The sequence below is a fragment of the Larus michahellis genome, chromosome 1 (assembly GCF_964199755.1).
Source record: "Larus michahellis chromosome 1, bLarMic1.1, whole genome shotgun sequence".
Taxonomy (NCBI): domain Eukaryota; kingdom Metazoa; phylum Chordata; class Aves; order Charadriiformes; family Laridae; genus Larus; species Larus michahellis.
The window spans coordinates 82,966,333-82,981,057 of NC_133896.1; the positions used below are offsets into that span (position 1 = coordinate 82,966,333).

Sequence of the window (14,725 nt, forward strand, 5' to 3'; positions counted from 1 at the left end):
AAAGCTTCTGATCTAGAAAGAGATCACAGACAAAAAGAAATCTGACATGAATGGTGAGAGAAGTAACAAAACCGCTTCCCCTTCATAATCCCCAAAGCACAATGTAACAGCACGGAGTAGTCCTCTGGCAGAAATGGGCAGTATTTCTACAATGAAGAAATAATAACAGGAAGCAAGAGAACTTTGTTTCCTTTCAAGTTCCCTGCTTCTTTGCAAGCTCTCCCTTCAGGTTAGGAATATTACTGAATGCAGTGCAATAAAGCATTTCTTTGCTGTTCCTTCAGTATGAGGTGAAATGGTAGGAAACCCAGCAAGCCTTTCAACACGGGAGCCATTTCTTTCTATGGTTCACTCTTCAAAAGCTCGTAATGTCAGATAGAACAAGCCACTGATTCGTTCAGTGTCACTCTTAGTGCCATTAGTGCCATATATTAACACATCTAAACACATTTTAATGTTTTAAGTAAAACCTGACTGTAATTAACAGCTTCATCCCAATGCAGAGTGAACTATGGGGAAAGGCAGAATCAGGGAACTGTTGCTTTCAAACCAATAGTTGTATAAGTGAGAGAAACAGGGCTAAATCCTTCATCACTGACACTAGTTGCACTGTTCTAGAAATCACTGGGAACTTTCTAGCTCTCAGGACCCTACCGCTCAGCTTACCTATGTGTGTAATATCAGAAACCGACAGCTGACTTGTAGAAGCCAGCCTTCTGACTCGCTGGAATTTCTTACCTAAAGAAACATACCTGTGATGACACCTCTAAAATCACAGATTGATGCAAACTTTACTCAGCCTTGCCATTAATGTCTTTCCTGAGGTGTCAGTAGTGGTCTTTCCTATCTCACTGACAAGGCCGTGGAAAAAAAAAGGGGGATAGATATCACAGCTACATTCCTATTAGGAGAAAACTTAGCTGTTAGAAATGCAGGGTATAGAACAAGTCCTGCAATTCCAGCAAGTTACGCCTTTATACATCCTGTGAGACCTCTGGGGCATAGTTTTTGTGGTACATCAAAACGTAGGACTAATTGGTAACAGTATCATCAAGGGGACATAATAAATTACTATGAACTTCACAGTTTTAAGGCGTAAATTAAAGAAAACAAATGAAGGAAAGCTTCACTGCAATTGGAACTAGAAGCTCTTCTCCCTAAAATAGGGGAAGTTTTTAGTTGTCAAAAGTGTCTTTTTTAATATTATAACTGGAAACCTCTTTCCTTTTCAAGTGGAGGCTGGGGAAGATTCTTTCCACACAGTCTAATGCACAAACCCAAATAAACGCATATTTTTCAAGGATATGCTAACAATTCTTTGGAATTACTTGTAAATTGCAACGTACATTTAACACGGTAAATTCTTGTTAGGGCAACTGGATTTGTGAGTCACAAGGCAAACTGCTGGGTCAGCAAATCAAGGAGTCAACCTTGACTATAACAATAAACGCAATATGCCATTATTGACATAAAACGGAAACCCGGGAGTTAACTTTATCGGAATTGTCATTGAAGTGTTCATAAAATATAGAAATGCTATCTCTCAGACCTTATAATTTAGATTTGTTTGGTAGTTCATAATCTTCCCTGTAAGCTCAGACCTGGTTTCATTAGTAACTTCTTGGTTAAATTTTTAGCAAACTGCATTTTTCCTTATTTTTCATATTCTAATTTTCCATATTCCAAAACTGAACAGACTGAAATGGAAAAAAAATCAATAAGCACAAAATGTCCAGCATTGTTCTCTGGGTTAATATAATTCAGTAGCAAGGAGTATAAGGATATGCATTACTTCAGAGCTCCTACAACTGGGCAGTATTCCACAGGCTTTAGTGGCACAAAGTGGGAAGGCGCTGAGAGAGATAACGGAGAAGTTTGTTCTGAACCAAGAAGGTGATATGGCAAATAGGGAATGGCAAAAGACAATAGACAAACTAAATGTCTTGTAGTGCCCCAAGCAGAATAATGAGTAGATCAAGGATTTCTAAGAGGCTGGAAGTGAAAACAAGTCTTTCCTATGAGATTGGTGGCATCAGGCCTTGGTCTCCAGCCCTGCAACCAGGTATGCAAGGGGTTAAAATGACTCCCATGAGAAAGGGTATGAACGGACCAGAGGTAAAGTTCCACATACATAGCGTGCCCATGAGTAATAGGTTTAGGACTTAGTAGTGTTCTTTTCACAATAAGCAAGACTGTAGTCAAAAATCTGATTTGATACAGAATTGCATGATGAGATTCAGTAACCTCCCCTGCCACCAGCCGGACTTTCTTGATATGGGGATAATCATTCGATGTGCATTGGCACACCTGTGAATGACAGTTTGTGTTTATTCCAGAAGACTGACCGAGCACCAGATCACAGTGTCACATTCCTAAAACTCCTGCTATGCTTTTAGGCTTTAGCCTTCTATCAGAAACTATTATGCAGTGTTTCTATACTCAGAAGGACTGTAGTTCAGAAGAAGCTTCTGAACTGGGTCAGGGCAGGATCATGCTCCAGTCCTCATCTCCAGCACCCTATGTCATGGTCTTCCTTTCTCTGAACACAAGGAACTGTCTTAAAACCATGAGATGCATTTTTCAGTAAACTTGGAAACATTTAGCAGTCTTTCAGAAAGATCTGTATCATGTTTGCAAGCTTTCCTGTCCAACCATGAGCTCAAGAAATTTTAATTTAGCTAAGATTGTTAGGAAATCCAGTTGTGCCATAAGCTGAGGCCTTAAGACTTTCAAGAGAAAATAAGCACTCACAACACTGATTATCACCACAACAGTTATGTAGCTGAGGTCTGAGGCACTGTTGAACCTCACCTGTCTCATGGGTTCTTCCAAAAATCCAAGTTAGGGTTAGAAACCAGTAAAGGAGGAAGGAACACATCTTTTTCACCTCACGTCTCTCCCCAGCCCTGTCTCTAGGCACTTGAAAACCCTTTGAAGGCAGCTCAGCTTGCGCTCACCATACCAGCTCACATGGCCCCTTGTAGGGCCTTGGTCAATCTTTGAGTGTAACAGGATGCATTCTAGATGTGGCTGTGGTCATCAGAGGGGTGTGAGCCTCTCTGCTGGTCCCTTTTGGGAGGATGAGAGCTACGCTGAGTGTGTTGCACCACTGGCAATGCTGAGGGGGTGTCAGCAGTTAAGTGGGAGACTGGCGTATGACTAAGAGTCAGCAGAAGTCTCAGGTGACATTGTGTGCCTGGGAGTAGAGGAGCTGTAAAGCTCAGCATGTTGTGAATAACTGAGCAACAGGGTCCCTCTTTGTAGGGCAGAATAAGGCCAGGATGCTTCAAAAGTGGAGCTAAATTGTGCTATGGGCACGCTCCAGCAGACTGAAGGAGGACAGAATGGGACTAAATAACCCGGAAGGTGACGTAGTATCCTAGAAAACCTCATGTCCATCACAGGTACTTTTTCATCACTGAATTAGAGGTTGCGTAACAGCAAGAAAGATGGATTTCCACGAGTCTAGCATCAGTCTTCACCTCTGCACAATGAGCTGGTGATGTCTTGTTCTGTCCACCATGTGTATGTGGAATCTTTTCCTCCTGCTCATGGCAACACTGCAATGACAGTGGGAGCTGGCCAGAACTTTGAAATCAAACCTTCTCCCTTCCCACCCTGCAGAGAGCATCCCAAAAATTACCCTTGGTAGGTTTCACTAGAACACATGTATTCTGCATTGGGGAGGGGAATGAGCTGAGAGAGGGATATAGTGTGGGGCTCTTTGGATCTCAGTAAGAACGACTTAATAAATGACTTTATAAAACTGCTGGTTTAGTAAAATAGAATAAGAAGAGGCATATAGGTAGCAAGTAAATCTTATGTCCCTTCACATGCTGAGAACCTTGCATTCATGCAGGATCAGACAGTCCCCAGATGCATTTTCCCTTGACACACTGTATAGGTCCTGTCTGTGGAGAAGTTCCTTCTTTTTGGTCATTCAAGATATTACACGATTTTTCTTAGAAGAAAACAACTCTGTTCATAAAGGATGTTCACATGAGGACTTCCTGCTGCACATGTAGCTAACATCAGGGCCATGAAGGTGGTGCAATCGCTGTCACCAAGCAGGAGCTGCCTGCAGGCTCCTCTGTTATGATCCACCAGCTAAGTTTATCCTGCTGCCAAGGGACGTGTAAGGACACAGCCTGAAGGCCACACTGTGCATACAGCACAGCACAGAACTGCACCTACTCAGGTTGACTGTTATGTGGATCAATAAGTCCTCCATGTACAGTGATCTCCGAGTCAGGGTCTCTACAACAGGCTGTTAAACTGCAAGGTAACTTAGTAACTAGAGAAGACCCAAATCTTGAGGGGATGGCTAACCAAAGGGACTCAAATCAAATCTCCTCTAAGCTCTTCCTATGCTTAGGGGGTTCTTGATCCTCTCAGGCATCTCCCAGGCTGCCCCATTACTCCCAGCTCACTCGTTCCTGCATTTCCCTCCCTCCCTGCCTGCCCAACCTTTGCAGCAGCACTCAGCTGAGCATCCTGAGTTGCTCATGGGGAAGAAGCATCCTCCATGCTTTCCATAGCATTGTCCCCGCACAGGGTGCTATAGCCAGGACAAGGCAGTCAGACATGGCCGCAGCCGGTTTAACAGAGCATACAGTGCTTCTTACAGAGTAGCTCAGGAACAAGCAGGTGAGCTGGGTCTCCTGACTCTCACGAACAGCATTTTAGATAAACAACCTTCAACAATGGGCCCTCTCCGGTGGCTTATTTTCCCCCTGTTTTAGGTGTTAGGTTGTGTGGTTAACACCTGTCGCAGACGAAAAAAATAACTTAAACTGTGAATGTCAACGGGCAACTCACAACTGGGTGCATGTGTATGGCAAGGTCTGTGTGTGTGAATGTCTGAAACTGAATTCTGAACTGTCAAGCAGAAGTCTGCTTCTTGCTAACTGCAACCCATGTCGGCTGGGTTTGGATTTTAGTAACACCTGGAATAAGCAAAAGTGGCATGTTCTGAATCCTACAATTAATAAAGAGATAGAAGGCAGAACCATTAATTAGGAGGCTGATCAAGCATTGTACTATTCACATAGACAATTTAGATTGGGAAAACTGGGGGCGTGGGGTTCCAGAAAGAAGAGGTGATGCCAAAAGGAAAGGTTCCCAAAAAAGAAGAAGGGATATTGAAAAGAAGAAGGGGACCCAGGGGATGCTCTTGACCAGCAACCTCCGAAACTAATAGCGGCGAGCAACTGGGCAGCTGCCTGATCTTCCCTGACCTGCCATAAACTCCTGGCTGGGAAGGGAAGTTGTGGTCTCTGGATTGTAGCACTGTGTATGTGCTGAACCTCATCAGCTCACTTGTATGAGTGTGTGTGTGCATGTATGTGTGTGAGAGACAGTAATAATCCAGTAGGGGCTAATCTTGCTGGTTGTTAAATAAAACCTATAATCCAGATACACTACATGTTGTTTATTCTGATTTACCCATGACACCACCACAATCAGTCCTGCCTTCTTATTAAACTCCGTTTCTGTTTTCCTGAGTGATGATGTCTCTGCTTTGTGTGTAAAGTCTAAGCACCAGCAACTGGAAAGGGACCCTGGGCCATAGTGGACCATGGACCTGAGGGACGAGCAGCTGTGCAGACCACAGTGTGTGTGCATATTGTGAGGGTGTGTGTGTGTCAGTGTGTACAACTGCTAGTGACCATCAAGCTGGACTAGTCAGCAAGCAGAATAACTAGTCAGCAAGTAGAGTAAGGGGCTTGGGACCCAAGGATTGGGGAGGCCATAGGTCTGGGCCAGATATTGAAAAGACCAGAGGGTCTAAGAGTCAGATACTGGAAGGATTGGGAGGCCCAAGCCAGCTGTGGGAGAGACCAGGGGATCTGGTAAGGTTGTAGGTCTGGAACAGCTACTGAAGAGATTTGTTTGCATATAAGTGGTTTGTACCTGGGGCAGCTGGGAGACCATGGAATACTGTGGCCAAGTACTGGATAGGCTGTCTAAGGTCAGCTACTGATGGGACCCATATGGCTTCCATGTGTACATACGTATATATTTTCTACTGAGTGTCTTTCATCCTGATTAGCCTGACAGGGAACAGAATCAAGGCTCCTTGTGCTGTTTGTATTTGTGCAAGGGCTTTGTTTTCAGTAGGTGTGGATCTATGTGACAGGGCATATGTGTGTATGTACGCGTATGTACATGTGCCAGTTGGAAAACACATGCTCACTACTTGGCTGAACATGGGGACATGGAGTGGCAGCAGTGTTGTACTGCATCGATATACTGAATTTGGCAACCCCTAACAGTAGGATTTAACCTCTGCTAGTATGTCAGAAACAAAAACTTCTGTACGTTGTTGGAGGCAGGGAAAATCTGAGAGGCAGTGAAGGCATTAGAGGAAAGTGATGGAGGAGACTGTGTTTAACAGAAAAGAAATCCATATGAGCAGGTCAGTAAGTACAATGCCATGCAAGTACAATGCCATGTTGATTTCAGAATAAAGTGGTGCTTACTTTCTGGAAGGATCCCCAGAGTTCAAGTATGGAAGTCTGGGGATTTATACTTGAGATTATTTTTTGCACTGCCTGTTGGCAATCAAAACAGTGTCCCTTCAGACATATTGCACAGAAAACTTTGGCTTTAAAAGCAAATGAATGTGGGAGCTGAAGAGGGTGGAACAGCTCTTTGTTTTGCCTGTTGTCTGAGAAAGTACATGGAACTTTCTAATAAGGTTTCCCTAATCAAAACCACAGAGCTGAACAAATCACATTTTTCTAGATGCTACAGGTAAGGAAACTCTTGTGTATAATCTTTAGTAACATTCTTTTACAAACAATTATCTGCTGTACATCCAAGTGTAGCTCTCAGTTTATTCCGCAATCTGAAGTGAAGTTAGATATAGAATAACGGATCAAGAAACTGCAGGATTCAATTTGAATGCATTTCACTAAGGTAAAGAGGACACAGCAATGGATTAGAAATGCTAATCAATTTAATGGTAAAACTGCAATTATTTTGTGAACTGTGTATTCATTTTAATATGGACTTAATTTAAAATAGCTGTTTTGAATATGTTCTGACTACACCTGCAATCTTCATCAAGATAGAGAGCTGTTATTTTCTCCAACAGAGAAAGCCCAATTACCCCCCCAAAAAAAACAACCCAGAAAAAGAAAGACATTAAGGGCAAGCTAGGCAGTAAAGTTGTGTGAGATTGCTCAAAACTGCTCAAAATTTATGCAGAGATTAGAGCTTGCTATTCAGATCTACATCACTGAGCATAGTGAGCGTAGTATGCACCTTCCACTGGAGTCAGAGGGGAAAACAGGGAGAAGGGTGCTGCAGGGTAAAGGACACAACATTCTTAGGAAAACCTCGATTTTCTTTCCTTTTCCTTGCTCCTTCCCTTCCAGATTTCCATGGTTGCAGTTTGTGCTGCCTCACCTCCAGCACAGCATGCAGAATGAAACAACTGTCACAGAATTCATCCTCCTGGGTTTCTCCAGCAACCCAGCCCTGCGGCTCTGCCTCTTTGCCCTTTTCTCTGTCCTCTACTCTGCCACTCTGATTGGAAATGCACTTGTCTTTGTGCTTATCTGCCTGGACTACCGCCTCCACAGCCCCATGTACTTTTTCCTCTGCCACCTCTCCATCGTGGACATCTGCTATGCCTCCAACAATGTTCCCCATATGCTGAGGAACCTCCTTGGACAAGGCAAAACCATCTCCTTTGCTGGGTGTGGGACACAGATACATCTTTATTTAATCTTTGCGCTTACAGAGTGCGTGCTGCTGGCCATGATGTCTTATGATCGCTACGTGGCAATCTGCCATCCCCTGCGCTATGCCCTCATCATGAACCGGAGGGTATGCCTCACCCTTGCGGCAGTTTCATGGGCTTTTGGGTTCATATTTGGTACCCTACAAGCCTCTCTGGCTTTACACCTGCCTTTCTGTGGCCCCTGTGAGGTTGACCACTTCTTCTGTGAAATCCTTGCTGTCTTAAAGCTGGCCTGCACTGACACTACAGTCAATAAAGTCCTGATCTTTGCTGTTTGCGTGTGCTTCCTCCTCTTCCCTTTAGCCTTAATCCTAATTTCCTACATGCACATCCTGGCCACAATTCTGCGCATCCGCTCTGCACCAGGATGGCACAAAACCATTTCCACCTGTGGCTCCCACCTGACTGTGGTGAGTCTGTTTTATGGAAATGCCATCTTCATGTACATGGGGCCTGGGAGCGGTAACTCATCTGGGAGGGAGAAAGTTCTTTCCCTTTTCTACAGTCTTGTCAGCCCCACTTTGAACCCCCTGATTTACAGTCTGAGGAACAAGCAGGTGAAGGAAGCCTTGCTGAAGCTTCAGAGAAGGAAAAGAGTGTTTCATTCCATGTAGTCTGGGCTCTAGGCTTTCATCTATCTCCTGTCTCTCTGTTTTTTCTTCTTGACCTCTTTGGGTATTTTAAGTGGTTAAAACGTAACACAAGAGATTATTCAAATGCATTTGTCTCTGTTTCTCTGTACAGTTGAATGAATATCATAACACAAAATAACTAATTATTATTCCTTTTATTAGAGATAACTAATTATTCTTCCTCATATGCAGCCATCCTAGGCAGGTAGTATAGAACTATTGACCCAGCCGGAATAAAAAGTTTGTCTTCTCAGTTCTAACTAGCAGTCAGAATAAACTACCACGTAGCAGTTTTTTTCTGAGTATATCAGTTGTTCTAATAAGATATTGTTTTTCCCTACCATATTTCTATTTCCTGTATACTTAGGATGCTAGAGCTTCAACTCTATTATAAGAAAGAAAAAGAGAGAAATCTTGATACTAATGGGCTTCACTTCTTAGCAGGGTGAACGAGCCTGTGAAGGGTTTTGCTTCTGCACACTTTTAAGCCTAAAACCTCTCATGCAGCAAGTGACCATGATGACCACTGCAGTGCAGAAACTAGCTTTGTGTGATTTTGCCAGGCTGCTACTCACAGCAGTTCCTCAGACTGAGTAGCTGAGGTACCTGCACTCTGTATTGTAGTTCTTGCATTGACCCTGATTCATTGTGTAGGCTCTTAGCGCCTTTCCGTTTATTTACAAATATCTTCCTGCAGCTCTATTTGCTGACAGTTATGCTTTGGAAAATCTTCCCTGGTCTCTGGGTTCACAAATCTGATTGGGAGGCCTAATGGTTAAAAAGGGACATATATTCCACTGGTCTATCAGATTTCATGGAATTAATTGCCAGCAAGGTCATTCCTTCCAGGAAATAAAGCCGCCAACTGGGATGGGGTTTTCAAACCAAAGGACTACAAACAACATGTAATTCCTCTGGATCTTTCTACTTGGTGCAAATTTAGAGGAGAAGAAAATATTGTCCCTACCCCTCATTCTAAACAAGCCAAAAAGGTTCCTGCCATATATGGTCATTCAGGAGAATAACTTCAGGTACCTTTTGTTGAAAACTTCCTGTGAAATATGTAACAGTGGAAACAGCTGTCTTCTTTGAAAAGAAGAGAAATGGGAAAGCTGGCACCCCCGTCAGCAAGAGGAACCAGCGATAGATGTGTTCCCTAATGTGAACGCATTAAATGTCAAAAATAAGTATGCCACTTACCATCTGGTTTGAACACTACCAGAGGAGACTATTGCTGATGTTCTAACTCTGACCATCAATAAACCAGATACATTTGTCCATTCCTATTGAATCATAAAAAAAATGTGGCTTTTTATACTAAACATAAGAAAAGCAGAAACAAAAACCAGACAGGGCACCTGAAAATCTAACTACAACGTTCACAGTTAAATTGATAAAGCTAGACACTCATTGTAGCTGTTCCTGGAACACTGGACTGAGGGGCCAAATTACCTTTTCCAAAGCACCCATGCCATAGACAAAGCTATAACCTATTAAAAATCTGACAGAATTTTAAAACAGAAAAAGAGGTGGGAATAAAAAGATAGCCCTTACCAAAAGTGTATCATTCCTTATTTCAACATGGAAAGCATCAGCATTAGTATGATACCTACAACATTTGAATACTTGAGTCTGTAAGAGAGCTGCACAGCATTTATTATCCCTTTTTATCCCCACATTGGCTTTACTTCACAGCCAGAGATAATTTCTGCACACACAGTCTCATAGAAGAGGTCAAACTGGAAGGGACCTCTGGGGGTCACCTGGCCCAGCACCCTATTTCTGAAGCAGGGTTATTTGTTTCCTCATTTTCTACCACCCGGTAGAGGGAGGAAGAAGAATAGTCTTGTCTTTACGGCCGACAGGTGTCGAGCTGTTCAATGAAGTACGAAGTCTCCTTCAGCCCAGCTGATGATGGCCTCTCCTCTGGGAGCAAAGCTCCTGGATTTTCATCAGACCTATGGCACAGCATGCCCCTGGGCCCCTGAGCTGGTGACTGTTAGCTCCATGTCCATTTATGCTCCATTGAAGCCAAGACTGTCAGAGAGCACATCTGAGCTTGTGACTCTTCTCCTCTTGGCCATTTGGTGTGAGACAGAGGAACACCTTGTTCATCTGGAGTGCACCAGTTCTCTGGACACAGGGAAACAGCCTTCTGCTCTATGTCGGTAAGGGACAGTCAATAAACCTGAACCACAGCCAGAGAAGGGGACAACAGCGACTGTGATTTACTCTTGCTATTGCGACTTGTGCCCATTGTCTCAGTGGGAGAGAGACAAAGCTGTTGTCAAGTCCAGCCAGGGAGTACATCTGTTTCTGATTCTGATTCTGATTCTACCCTGTCGAAAGCACCTGCCCTGGTTACGCCACCCAGCAAAACACCGTCATACCTAACGGTTGGCCCGGCTGCGCACAGCCATAGTAGAGTGTGAGGGAGCAGTACATATGTGCAGGATGGGGATCCAACATCTTGCTCTGGGGCTGGGTCTTTTTCTGCTCATGCCTGTGGCTTACTTCCAGTTCCCTCCCTCAAGTCCTTCCTCCCTGGCCAGATTTCGCAAGATGAGAAGCAAACACCGAGTCACTCATTGCCCATCTAAGTACCTCTTTCCCATGTTTAACGCAGGTTGATTTTGAAATTATCTTAAGCTTAAGGCCTCCTGAGCTTAAGTCCTTGACAATATGTCTCCCTTTGGCCGCTGCTAGATTCCCCTGGACTCCCCGTGGCTGACCCAAGCCAAGCGCACAAGATGGGTATGCCTCTTTCCAGACCTTCCTTCAAATCACAGGACGTGATTGCCATCACAGGCCAGGACTGCAGCAGCTCCCCCTGTCATGGTTCAACAATGGCCAGGTCCACAAGGACACCTAAGCATCTCAATTGCAGCTAATGTTTGGTATGCTGTACAATCAGGTGCTTTTTCCTCACCTCCACATCCTCACAGTCAATTGTGGTTTTCTCAGCAGCAAGCTCTGTTAGTTTTGGGCCTTGGGGACAACCCCTGGGGTTTGGGGTGGGATTTCAGAGTGTGTATGCGACAGGAATCACTTCATCCCTGAGACGGCAAGGGAAGCAGAGCTGAGGAGCACAACAGGAAAGGGAGGAGCAGGAGAAAATGGCTCTTCCAGGGAGCAGCCATAGACGGAGAAGTGGATGGAAGAAGAGAGGAGGAAATGGCTGAGAAGGGAACTGAACCTGACCTAAGTAAAGGGTGAAATCACAACTTTTGGGCAACAAGTGCTACAGCAGCAGCGGTGGCTGTGCCGAACTCCCACGAAGGCGATACGCTGCCAGAGCCTGAACAGAGCGTGTGTGTCTCATGGCCCTACTCAGTACTCTGGATAACGGAGCCAGGGGGCCCAGGCTCTGCCAGCCCCAACGGCACAGGGGAGGGTCGCATGACGCCCGGAGAGGAGCTGCATGAGGCGTCATTAAGGAGTCAGCATTTAATGATAACAAGTCTGATGGGGCTTCTGCAAGTGGGATGGGTGATTCCCAGTGCCGTTGTTGTGCTGCGACACAGGCCACGGTGGGGCTTGTTAAAAGTTAGTTGTTCTTCTTCTGCAAAGCATTTACATGTCTGCTGGCGACAATGATAGGGGCTGGCCGCGCAGAGCCCCCAGACAATGCATGGCGAAGCCTCCAGGGCTGTGAGCAAAGCCAACACAACAACAGACCATTCCTCCCCAAGACAAGGACAGATGATGACCTCTGCTTCTGTTACTGTGGTTGGGGTTGCTAAACTGCAATCAGGATCAAGACACAAGGATCACCCGTTTTGAAAGACCAGAACTGCCCCATTTCATATCTTTAGTCAGGAAAGGTGTAACACACAGGGCTCTTCCCGGTCACTGCCTCTGACTCTTCCTCTTCTTCCTCTGTCTTGCCCCAGCAAACACGGCACCTTGTCTTTCTCAGCTTTCCCATGTTGCCCCTGATAATTCTCTCCAGAGTGCCAGGATCCCCTTTTGTCCAAAACATTGAATCTGCAACTCTGAGCCATTGCTGACTCCTGCCCCTCTCTGCGCTCACTTCCTTCCTTCCTTTGCATCCATTTTCTCTCCTTTCGCGTGCCTTGAAGGCTCTGGAAATGCCCGATGCTACTTCCAGCAGGTCTGGACGTGTCCCCTCTGAGTCCCTCTGCTCTACCAAAGCCGCCTGTGCCCACGTCCCCTGTTCACAGCAAATTCCTGCTCCTTAGGGCTCTCCTGCAGTGCCCCACAGAGCGGAAACCACCCCTCTGATTGTGAGATGCCTGCTGCCTCCCGTCACCCCCACCCATGAGAAAGAGCGCTGTTCTTCTCACGTCACGTGCAGTGGGGACCAAGTTGTGATTAAACAAACGTGGAATATGGTTCCTTTTCTAGACAGAAATTCTAGTGCAGTTGTTTAACACACTTCAGTAGGGGTCAACCTCTACCCTGTAGTGTTTGCTCTACCCTTTCTCATGCCAGGTTCTCTTGCGCCACACACCTCAACACCAGGAAAGGGGAGAACCAAAACACTGTGAAAGACTTTATATTTGGCTTATTTTCAGATTTGCAGGTCCAGGGTGCTTTGTTTTAACCTTTGCTTGCCCTAATATGCTGAATAAATTTTAAATCTCCGAGCATTGCAGCAGGTGACTTTGTGGCATTTGGAGCACCGATTATTAGTCAGGAATAACTGCTTGTTTTATAAATTCCCCATCGTACCAGTATTTCTATATGTGTCATTTGCATCAGCAACCAGCAGCTCGTGGTGTCACTGACATCATTTCCCAGGATTCTTAGAGATGCGTCTATACACTACGTTTTGTCTCTGAGGCTTAAAGATGGATGTCCCTCTCCCCTTGTCTCCACTGGAAACCACTCCTGGAATGTGTTAGTAGAACAAGATTGAAATTCCTGCCCTCCCCACCAAGGAAGGGCAGACGTGGCTGGACCGTGGGGCACGTACTGTCTCTCCCATATTCCCTCTTGGAACAGCGCAAAGAAGGACATGAAGGTCCCTTTGCTCTTCCAGGAACATTCATCCGCACCATTCCTCACAGCCTGTGCCCATCCTTTGCGGGGCAGATCCCTCCTTCCCATCTCAGCCCCTTTCAGGCCATCGCAAACCCGAGCCAGGTGCTGCCCGTCGGGGCCGGTTGCCCTCCAGGCAGGCTGCTGCCCTCCTTCTCAGCAAGGGCTGTGCTACAGCCTGCCTTTGCAGAGCTTTCTGCCTGCGTCCAGCTGCTTGCCTTCGGCCAGCTGGGAGACGCTAGTCCAACACACAGCACAAAAGGCCCCATGTCCCACACGGCATCGCAAAAGCTTTTATTGCGCCTGTAGACCGTAGAGCTGGATTTGGCAAGAGCCTTGCACGTGTCGCAGCCCTTGCCTTGCCGGTGTGGGGCAAGAGCTTCTGCTTTCTTCTCAGTTGACAGCAGCAGTGGCACGGGCCGGTGCAGCCCTTTGCCTGGGGCATCTCTTCTTACTCTTGGTCGTGTTCTTCTTGGAGGGCGAGGCCACGCGCGGGCTTTGGGGGGCAGCCCTGCGGCGGCGCCTGGGCACTGCAGCTCCTCGCGGGAGCTGCTTGAGCCCAGCGCACTTCTGCAGCGCCATCTGCAAGTGCGATGGAGAGATGCGCTTCTGCTTGCTCTTCTTGCAAATCATGCCAGCCACGTCCATGACCTCGTGCGTCACGCACTGCAGCACCGCAGCCAGGTAGACGGGGGCCCTGGCTCCAAAGCGCTCAGCAAAGAGGCCTCTGCGCAGCTGCCTGTCGACGCGGCTCACGGGGAAGAGCAGCCCGGCCCGGGAGGAGCGGGAGGAGCGGCTCTTTCTGGCCTTTGCTTCGCTGCCTCCGGAGGGGCCCCCAGAACATGTCGCTGGGAGCTCCCTCTCCTGCTCAGGCCCCGTGCAGACCTCCTCTGCCCCGAACATGCTGCTCGCAGCTTGCTCCCGCAGGTCTCTCCACGCCGCGCCTTCCCGTGCCCTGCCTGCCTTGCCCGCCTGCCCTGGCTTTCCTCGCAGGCCCCGGCTGCTGGTTCCTGTCTCCGGGCTCGGGTGCCTGCGCTGGGCCAAGCCTTGTCCTGGCAGGGCGTCCCCACCTGCTCGGGCCTTGGATCTCCCGGGCAGCAGCGGGTGCGAGGGCTCCTCTCGCCTGGCGGGCACCAATAGGAAAGCACTTCCTCTGTGACCTCACCTCTCTGCTAGTGACATCATGCCCGCTGGCTCCGCCCCTCGTGGCTGAGCTCAGGCAGCAGCTCTGCTCCTCGGCTCCGCTCCCCTTTTCCATGGCAGAGGCTTTCCCAGCGCTTGGCGGGGGGGAGGCCGCTACGAGGCCCAGCGCTCTCCTCTCCTCTGCCTCCTCCTCCCT

General features: G+C 46.9%; 2 protein-coding genes across 2 annotated transcripts; one reads left to right on the plus strand and one right to left on the minus strand.

The window, feature by feature from the left end:
* The first annotated feature begins 2,064 nt into the window (after positions 1–2,064).
* On the plus strand, positions 2,065–8,364 carry LOC141737795 (olfactory receptor 2A2-like). The gene is made up of 2 exons (XM_074572765.1): positions 2,065–2,073; positions 7,432–8,364. Exons 1-2 carry the CDS (start codon positions 2,065–2,067, stop codon positions 8,362–8,364), a joined length of 942 nt encoding a protein of 313 aa, XP_074428866.1.
* Positions 8,365–13,779: 5,415 nt separating this feature from the next.
* Positions 13,780–14,571, minus strand: LOC141737599 (uncharacterized). Its single transcript, XM_074572543.1, has 2 exons — positions 14,552–14,571; positions 13,780–14,509 (listed from the first exon to the last, which is right to left on the minus strand). Exons 1-2 carry the CDS (start codon positions 14,569–14,571, stop codon positions 13,780–13,782), a joined length of 750 nt encoding a protein of 249 aa, XP_074428644.1.
* Positions 14,572–14,725: the final 154 nt, after the last annotated feature.

What these genes read in the sequence shown, in the direction of transcription:
- LOC141737599 (XM_074572543.1), bottom strand. Translation starts at nt 14,571, where the DNA reads ATGATGTCACTAGCAGAGAG. An exon ending in ATGATGTCACTAGCAGAGAG is followed by an intron (nt 14,510 to 14,551) that starts GTGAGGTCACAG and finishes GGTGCCCGCCAG; the next exon opens with GCGAGAGGAGCCCTCGCACC.